The 10,414-nt window shown below is 37.8% G+C and overlaps 1 protein-coding gene across 1 annotated transcript in view; it reads left to right on the forward strand.

Annotated features, from left to right (window-relative positions):
* Positions 1-9,973, forward strand: part of LOC125857456 (glycine-rich cell wall structural protein-like) — a 344,088-nt gene extending 334,115 nt beyond the window's left edge. Inside the window, exons 4-5 of the mRNA XM_049537053.1 lie at positions 8,865-8,915; positions 9,456-9,973. Of these exons, the coding sequence (XP_049393010.1) occupies positions 8,865-8,915; positions 9,456-9,793 (389 nt within the window). The 3' untranslated portion in view covers positions 9,794-9,973. The remainder of the gene's footprint in view (positions 1-8,864; positions 8,916-9,455) is intronic.
* The last annotated feature ends 441 nt before the right edge of the window (positions 9,974-10,414 follow it).

Consider the following 10,414-nt stretch of genomic DNA (forward strand, 5'->3'; position numbering starts at 1 on the left):
AAACCCTTCCTTAAAGAATTATTTGAATCCTTACCCGACTCTGGTTTTATTTAAAATGTTTTCTTTCAAAAAACCCCTTTTAAATGGTTTTCTTAATTTTTCCTAAAAAATAAGTGGCGACTCCTAAATTGTAATTTTTCCAAGAAAGCCAAATAAATTTGCCAAAGTTGCGAAATGGTTTCGAAACCCTAGTTTTTGAAATCGGGTCGTAACAATGACACAACTCCCACCAAAGTGAAGAAAGAGTAGAAGTTGTTGGAGATTGTCTTCGTCTTCAACTATAAAACATCACTGACCCTCCAACTATATTATGCCAAATGGCATATCAAGAGTAGTATCAGTACAAATAACACGTACTGGTAGGCATCATCGGTCAACCCGTTGCCCACCGCATAATATAAAGAAATCAACCAGCAGGAAACATGCAATAAGAAAGTACACCCCTCAACATTTATCCTCCTGCCTTTACCATTCCCGTATACCTTAAACGTACTAGTACACTTGACTCTAACCCCCTACTCTATCACCCTGCTTGCTCCATTCTTGATCGTAGCTTAACCCATCTATATCATAGAGGAGTTCCTGGATACAACCACTACCAACCCGGCCAACCACTCATGACATGTCCTCGCTTTTTCTACATCACAATTCTGCCCTTGACCACATAATATACTCTATCAAGGCTCACTAATCGTTTTGAATACGAATCTCCTTCCCAAGGTAGGACCTAACTACTTCGTGCACTATGAACACCACCCCACGTCTCATTATTTAAGAACACATGCAGCCTCTCTAAAGATAGCTGATAGTAAGACATGGACCCTCAGTTTCCACTTTCCAGACAATATACAGATTGGGCATGATCATTCACATTTAACTCAAGTAAACGAGATATAAGCAAGTAACCGTAACACAGTAAACACTCATATACCGAGATGCATAATCAGTCATCATTTTAGGAGCAATATACAATTCCCCAATATCAATGACATGTAGATATGAATGTAGTAGTCACAAATGGTCCTTTCCCGGAACCCAGACCCAAACTGTTAGTGTGTCAGAATGTGATTCGTGATCGAATATATGTGTCGAAATGTGACACCCGATCCAATATATGCGTCGAAAAGTGACACTCAATCCAGTCAGCACAGCCACAGTCACAATCACACCCATAATGAACAGTTCACATAGTCACATAGTCAAGTAACATGTTCATGGAATTTAATTGTTCGTACTTAGTCATTTCATTAGGTTCGATTCATGTTTCTCTATTCACATTCATGCATGCATACAATGGAACAATTAGCAAGGATATATAACACAAACGGGAAGTCAAACCATCACCTACCTTTAGTTCACAGGACAAGGCTTCCCCCCATGGTACACATCATATTTAACAACTAGGAGTACATGTACAACTGTCCCTTTTTCCTTTCCCAAAAGCCTAAACATGAATTCTATCGTCAATTAGCAATATATTACGTAGTGAGAACTAATTTATGACAACTCAAGTAAGTAAACCTAGCATGCCTGGCGCCAAGCGGCTGCAGAGGGATTATAGCTCCAATCCTGGCTTTCGAACAACGAGACTGTGGATTTTGGCCGGGAATCAGCAAGTTGTCATCAACTGCACTAGAAATCTATTTCTCCTTCTTTTCAAAGCCTAGAGTAGTCTTTTGAGGGTTTCTGGGTGAACCTCGCCTCTTTTTGGCCCTTAGACAAAAATGAGGAAATAAGACTTTGTGTCACTAAGTTCTGCCCTCCGACCATTCCTCTCTAGCACTCCTATCCCGTTGGGGTGCTGCCACCGTAGGACCATCATCCCGCTCTGGCGGGATAGTGGGGTCTAGTTACTCATGACGGTTTGGGTCGTTACAATTGCTTTAATTTTTTAATGATTAATTATCTGTAATTATATTAAATAATAATAAATAATAATTTTAAAAAAGAGGTGATAGCGCCTATGTGTCAGCGCCACAATTAATCTCTATTTTTTTAACTTTTAAATATAAATAAATTAATTATTAATTATTAATTACTATTTATCTGTAATTATATTAAATAATAAATTACAATTTAAAAAACAAGATAGAAGTTTAAAGCGGTTTAAAAAATTAGCGTGACAAATTTCTTTTAAAACTATAACATATAAACCTAACAAAATCCACGTTCATCTAACTTCCCATTTTTCTTTCCCAAAATAGATTTTAGACTACCTCACAAGTTCTACCATGAATGTACTAGTACTAGTCATGTTTTAACTGTTACCAAATGCGTCATTGGTGTTGAAGTCAACAAGCAGGTTTGTAACACTATCTTAAGATAGAGGATCCATGTGAGGATTGAGCACGTCCAACAGTCTCGATGCACTGAAGAAGTCAAAGAAAAGAGTAAGAAGAATGATGTGGTTAATAATTTCATTTATGGTTTATACAACTTCCTGCATAGATGAGATTAAAGACATTGAATTTCATGTTTATTGGGTCTTCTCTTATTCTTTCTTCCTGTTTCAGTGATATTTGACCCTTTTTAGAATTAAAAAAATGCATCTCAATGACATGTTTTGTTATTTCTTCAAATAAATGAATTGCTCCCTTCGATTCAAATCATTGAGCCTAAATAAGACTATTCTTTCAATTCACCTTCCCCGAGTAAATCGTTAAATTTTGCTTTGGCTCTGGTCAATTCTTAGACAATGTGTACCTCAACTCAGGCAAAAAACCTAAGTTGAGGGTGGCTACTTCAGAGTTGTTAACCTTTGTTTTGGCACTGGTCCTTCCCGAGACATTGTGCACCTCAACTCATGCTGAAAACCTAAGTTGAGGGTGGCTATTATGGAGGAAAACAAGAAAAGAAAGGGGTATGAAAAGAATTGTGTGTAGAGAAAAGAAGAAAAATGCCTGAGATGGTGTGACTGAATATAAAGATAAAAGAATGAAAAGCTCAAATGAAAAAATAATGAAGAAAAGTTGACTCAAGCAAGAAAATCAAGTCAAAGTCACACCCGAGCTTCAATAAATAATATGAAGAAAGACAAAAAGTAAGACGATGTCAAGATTGGTTTTATAAGAGGAAAATAGCCAATGTAATGTCAAGGAGGGCAGATAAATTCTAAATATACCATACCTGACCCCGAGCATATGTTACAAGCTAAGAAAGTCCTATAGTGATCCTAATCTAATAGTTTGAAAATTGAAGTGTAGAAAAAAAGGGCAGGCCTATGGTATTGTGTATGTATTGTGTTGAACTTGAATCTGAGTGTGAGCATATATTGAGTCCCAAAAATGGAAGTATAATTCAAATTCTTTGTGAACAAAGGGATTTCTTTGCAGCAAGGGCACAAGTTACATTATTGAAGAGTTAGTATCTTGGTGATTATTATCTGTGTGTGTGAATGTCTCTATTGGTACATCTATGTTATATATTAATCTGCATGTGTTGATTTGTTGTTGAACATAATAGTTGCATTGTGCTGAACATTTATAAAGGAAGGTTGATTTTTAATAGAATAATTGCATTGTGCTGAACATAGCTTGAGTTTTTGAGCTGCTTCTGCATAGTGTCATTTAGAATAAATAGTGTCGTTTTGAATTTTTTGTGTCACTTGAGGACAAGCGATGATTTTAATTTGAGGGTGTTGGTGTACTGTGGATTTACGGTACTTTTAATGCTTTAAACTTGGAGTTTTGTGTGTGTCTTAAGGGTGTTGATGTACTGTTGATATACTGTGGGTTTGGTATTTGACGACTCGACCTACGAGCCGTAGGATAGTCTACGATCCGTGTGAATGAGCCGTGATTTTGAAGAGTTAATTTATGTAGCTAAGTGTAAAACGACGGAAGGTACTAACGAGCCGTAGTCCCTTCTACGAGTCGCACACATGAGTCGTAGAAAGGTTCAGAGAAGTTGAGCTTCAATACTTGGTTGAAGAGATGACAGGACGGTTTGTACTAAGTTCTACAGGTTGTAGAACATGAATCGTAGAAAATTCCAGAAGAAAGTTGAAGCTGTTATTTTTAATGGACGATTCCTACAAATTGTAAACATCTTACGGGCCATAGGGTTGAACTGTAGTGACCACTGCCCAAAACCAAATTTACTTAGGTTCATTTTCCTACTATGTTTAGGATTTGATGTCTATAAATATTAGTTGTAATATTTCATTTTCGAGTTGTTAGACGATTTGAGACCTTTTGTTTTGGCCTTGAGAATTATCTTGCATACATTTTTAGCATTTAATTATTAAAGTGTTGGTTTATAAAATTTGCTTATGTTCATCAATTCAAGATTTCAGACTTCATCAACCCTAATTGTAAGTTCATGATTTATTCTATTAACTATATTATGAATTTTGATCACCCAAGCATGAGTTGCCAAATCCACAACTAGGGTTGTGGGAACCATGAGTAATTAACAAAGCATACCTAATAATTAAGTAATTCTTGAAAAGTGTTTATGCATGAATTGTTGATCTCTTCGTTTTGAATGTTTTTTAATAGTGCGCAACATTAGAACTCGCCTTATTCCTACTTGACCGACCAAGGAAGTAATGAATGGGAAAAGAGATAAAACAACTGATATTTAGTGTTGATAATCCGCTATCTAATAGCCTAACCCAAATATGTGAGGGCTAATTTGGGTCAAGGGTAAGGGTTAGTAAAGCATACACTCGTAGACCGACCAAGTTGCGTGGTGAAATTCCCTACTTGGATGACTAATCACTTAGGAGATACCTATCTTACCGGCTTTGCACGTCAAACACTAGGAAAGAGTTACTATTAAAAAGGTTTACTGCGTTAAGAACTTGTGGGAAACACATATATCCTAGTTTCATCTCATATTGATCTTACAAACTGCGAATCATGTTACTTGGTTACTTGTTACGAAACATTAATCAATCACTATTTTGTGTTACAAAACTCCCCTTTTTATGGAAATAATCTAGCTAAAAATACAATTAATAGTAAATTAGCCTAAGTCTAGACCATATTCCTCGTGGGATCGACCCTAATCTGTGTTAGGTTCTTTATTTGACAACGATCGCTTATACTTCTTTAGGGAGGTGTAATTTGGGTGTATCAGTGGTGCATGATGATATGTGGCATGAATGACATAATTGTGCATTGCTTGTCATCATAAAAAAGGGAAAACTTGTTGAAAAATAGGACAATATGTATGTAGTTTTGATGATTGACAAAGTGAACCTGATTTACTACTTTTTGTCTTATGCATACTTACCAAGTGAATCAAAAACCAGGTCCCCAAGACGCGAAATGGATAGCTTGTACAAATATAAAAGATTGCGGCAAAAGAAAATAAATAAATTGGATAAATAAAAGAGCAAACAAAAAAGTGAAATAAATAGCTCAAATAAAGGACCAAAAGAGGAAAGAAATAAAGAGCACAAATCCAAAGAGGAGTCAAAGTTTCCTTATAAGATGAAACTTCTTTTAAGGAAGGAAATCCAAAATTTCCTTATAGGAAGTCAAGTCCTATTTGTAGTAAAAATCCTAGTCATTGATATACTAGATAGAGCATAGCGAATCTTCAATATATATATATATATATATATATATATATATATATATATATATATATATATATATATAATATAAAGNAATATGAAGACCATTGAGAGCCGCACTTATTACATATCCACAAAATTCATTATCTTGAGAGCGATAGTCATTGGAGAAAAACTACAGGAATTCATCGCAACAACACTGAAACCTGCTTCACAAGTTGTATTCGAGTCTGTACTATAGAATATTAAAGTTTGATTAGTTAAAGACTAGAGTTATTAGTTTTTTTTAGTTCACTAGTTGAAGTAAATTGATGAGTTATGTTGTGTGATGTTTGGACAGTTAAAGGCTAGGTTATTAGTCTTTGTTGAGTTGTTCTAGGGTTATTATTTACTTGTAATAATTTCTAGATCGAAGTGAGTAGTTGTGTGGGTGAGGTTTGTAACAAAAAGCGAGTTTTATTTCTTGGAGAGTAGTTAGAATGCTTAGAGCAATTGTTTAGTTGAAGTACTAGAGTTAGTCCCTTAGGTTAGATAGTTGAGTTGTAATCTAAAACGTTGCTCTTGAGAAGTTAGTGGAGATGTGTGGTTGAAATCCTACGCAGTGTAGGTCGTAATTTTTACTCCCTTGAGCAAATAGCTTTTCACGATAAATTTGTGTCCTGTTAATTTTATTTCTCTACTGCTTAATGCGTCTATAGGAACAGGTTCTGAATACGTGTAGTGGGGTAAAGTAATTCTTTCAATGTATCTAAGTGATAAGGAAACATAACATTTGTGGAATTTTGAAGAGCCATTGGCAATCAGAGGACAATCAAGAACCATCAGACGCAAGAACCACGACCACAAGCTAAGTGATAGAATAAAGCCTTTAGCGGCATTTATATAAAGTACTGGTTATAAATATCCATCTTTATTATTGACATTAATTATAATATAACGAAAATTAGTTGATTGACTCTATACCTTTATTTGTGGTAGTGAAGGTTCAACAAAAGATTAAACAAGTTAATCTCAAAACTACTCACTGCCTAAGAGAGGCAAATAAAGTAGTGGGTTTTTGACAAAGCCAGAAATGAATAATCAGAAAAATAAGGGATGCCTATTCACCACAATTGACAGAAAGTGTTGAAGGAAAATTATGTCTAATTACATTTTTTAATCTTTTGATGTACCTTAGTACCTTTATAAATTAGTGTAAGAGGAGGGTCTCCCTTATTTATGTTGGATATGACAAAATGTAAATAGGAAGAGTCGTCGTCCCGTGTTAGTTGTTAGGTTTGCATATATCCTACACACCTGATAAGATGAGCCTATGCTCTCTAGCGATGGGGAGGCAAAGTTGTAGTCCTCCTCTTATGTGTATTTTTTATTTTTGAATAATAATATTTAAGGTAGGAGTCAATGACAAAGCCCTGTAACGACATGCTAGTATGAAGTGTAGGATTAACTTTAATTAAAAAAGAAACTTATAAGTTTTCCTGTGCCAAAACAGTTGAATCCCTTTTACCAATGAAATTTTATGATATAACATTCAAAATGTTTATAGTTTGAAATGTACGTGTACTTTTCCATTTTCTGGAAACATTATTAATTTATAATACTAACAATAATAATAATAATAATAGATAGAGGGTAATCTTTGGGTGAAATATTTAGAAGATATTTGAATTAAAAGAATAATATAACATATAGTTTTTTTCAAAATAACTTTTCAACTATAGGTTGATAGTATGTTACCCTATTACAGATAAATGAACAACTCAGATTAACATACTAGTCTAGTCATATAGTGTTCAATAAAATAGAAAGTAGAGAATACTATGATTGCAAAATAAATAGAACTGAAGTCGAATTTCATTCGAATCCTCTTTATTTAGAATATTACACTAAATCCGTAAGAAAAAAGCATTACAATATCAATAAGCAAATCTCTCAAAAGAGAAACACCAATTGATTACACAGTTCAAATGAGACAAGATGCAATATCATGCAATTATTATTAAGTCAAACGTGTTTTAGGAGGAGATATAGATGTTTAATGATAACCATGAGATTTCAATGGTAGTGGAGGTGGGTTGTAGTACTAGGGTTGCTGACCAATGGGAAATTGGAATGTCAGAAATTGGAGTGGAGGTAGTTGTGGCAATGGTGGAATTGGGAGTGGAGGTACTTGTGGAAATGATGGAAGAACAATTGGGAATAGAGGTAGTTGTGGCAATGGTGGAATTATTATTTGAAATGGAGGAGGCGGGGATTTAACCAGAGGTGGTGGAGATGGAGAACGTGATGGATGTGGAGATGGCGATGGAGGAGGCGGAGACTTAACTAGAGGTGGTGGACATGGAGAACGTGGTGGAGGTGGAGGTGGCGATGGAGGAGGCGGAGACTTAACTAGAGGTGGTGGAGATGGAGAAGGTGGTGGAGGAGGAGATGGCGATGGAGGAGGCGGAGACTTAACTGGAGGTGGTGGAGATGGAGAAAGTGGTGGAGGTGGAGATGGCGATGGAGGAGGCGGGGACTTAATAGGAGGTGGTGGAGATGGCGATGGAGGAGGCGGGGACTTAACTGGAGGTTGTGGAGATGGAGAAGGTGGTGGATGTAGAGATGGCAATGGGGGAGGCGGGGACTTAATTGGAGGTGGTGGAGATGGAGAAGGTGGTGGAGGTGGAGATGGCGATGGGGGAGGCGAGGACTTAACTGGAGGTGGTGGAGGTGGAGATGGTGATGGAGGAGGTGGAGACTTAACTGGAGGTGGTGGAGATGGAGAAGGTCGTGGAGGTGGAAATGGCGATGAAGGAGGGGGGGAATTTATTTAAAGTGGTGGAGGAGTACAATTAGGTGGCGGAGGTGGAGTTCGCAACTAGAGAAATGGTATTGGAAAAGGGAATAAAGAGAGGAGATCTATTATTGCAAGGCGGAGGTGGAGGTGGAGATGGCGATGGAGGAGGTGGTGGGGATGGAGAAGGTGGTGGAGGTGGAGACTTAACTGGAGGTGGTGGAGATGGAGAAGGTGGTGGAGGTGGAGATGGTGATGGAGGAGGTGGAGATGGAGAAGGTGGTGGATGGCCATTACAATTATTAGATGGTGGAGGTCGAGGTCGATTAAAGGGATATGGTAGTGGAAAAGGTAATAAAGATGGCGGGGGAGGATATTTATAATAGCATGGTGGAGGCGGAGGTGTAAGTGGAGGAATAGGGGTCCTTATTGGAGGTGGTGGAGATGGAGACGGATATATAGGTGGAGATAAAGATGGAGGTGGAGATAAAGACGGAGATGGAGATGGTCCATCAATAGGTGTAGTCAGTGGTGGTAATGGAGATGGAGATGGTCCATCGATAGGTGCAATCAATGGTGGTGATGGCAATGGAGATGGAGATGGTCCATCAGTAGGTACAATTAATGGTGGTGATGGAAATGGAGATAGAGATGGAGATGGTCCATTGATAAGTGCAATCAATGGTGGTGATGGCAACAGAGATGGAGTTGGAAATGGTTCATCGACAGGTGTAGTAAATGGTGGTGATGGCAACGGAGATGGAGATAGAGATGGTCCATCGGTAGGTGAAATCAATGGTGGTAATGGCAACGGAGATAGAGATGGAGATGGTCCATCGGTAGGTTCAATTAATGGTGGTGATGGCAATGGAGATGGTCCATCAATAGGTTCAATCAATAGTGGTAATGGCAATGGAGATGGAGATGGAGATGGTCCATCAGTAGGTTCAATCAATGGTGGTGATGTCAATGGAGATGGAGATGGTCTATTGGTAGGTGCAATCAATGGTGGTGATGGCAACGGAGATGGAGATGGTCCATTGGTAGGTGCAATCAATGGTAGTGATGGCAACGGAGATGGAGATAGAGATGGTCCATCAGTAGGTACAATCAATGGTGGTGATGTCAATGGAGATGGAGATGGTCCATCGGTAGGTTCAATCAATGGTGGTGGTGGCAATGGAGATGGTCCATCAGTAGGTTCAATCAATGGTGGTGATGGCAATGGAGATGGAGATGGTTCATCAGTAGGTTCAATCAATGGTGGTGATGGCAATGGAGGTGGTCCATCGGTAGGTGCAATCAATGGTGGTGATGGAAATGGAGATGAAGGTGGAGATGGCCCATTGATAGGCGCAATCAATGGTGGTGATGGCAACGGAGATGGAGATGGTTCATCGACGGGTGTAGTCAATGGGGGTGATGGCAATGGAGATGGAGATGGAGGTGGTGGTGGAGGAGGAAAATGGATTGGTGGTGGTGGTGAATTTTAGTAATAAGGTGGTGGTGGAGATGGAGTAGGTGGTGGTGGAGGATTATGGTAATAAGGTGGCGGTGGAGATGAAGAAGCCGGTGGTGGAGGATTATGGTAATAAGGTGGCGGTGGAGATGGAGAAGGCGGTGGTGGAGATTCGTAATGATATGTTGGAGGAGGAGAAAGGATTGGTGGTGGTGGTGGACAGTGGCGGATCTAGGATTTAGAGTCCGTGGGTGCCAAATAGACTTATCAATTAAATTAATTTTATATTTGATTGAATTATTCGTCTTTTCAATATATATCATAAATCAATCAATAAAATATAAATAATAAGATATTACACTTTTATTGAGTATTTAATCAAATAAAAAGAAAAGTCAAAAGAGTAATAATGTAATTAATTTAATTTAAGTCAATAACAATTATAAAAAAAAATAAAAAATTGTGCCAGATGTTTTTCCTTACAAAAACGTGCTTGGAGCTTTTTTTTTTTCTTAAAAAACGTATGCAACAAATTTCTCAAAAAAATAGGTACAAATGAGATTCAAACCCACAACATCAGCCTTCTAAAGTTGCCCTCCTACCGTGGCACCAAAAGCCAATTTTGTTCTGTGGGTGGCACGCTTTATATTTATAT

The sequence above is a fragment of the Solanum stenotomum genome, chromosome 1, assembly GCF_019186545.1.
Source record: "Solanum stenotomum isolate F172 chromosome 1, ASM1918654v1, whole genome shotgun sequence".
Classification (NCBI taxonomy): Eukaryota; Viridiplantae; Streptophyta; class Magnoliopsida; order Solanales; family Solanaceae; genus Solanum; species Solanum stenotomum.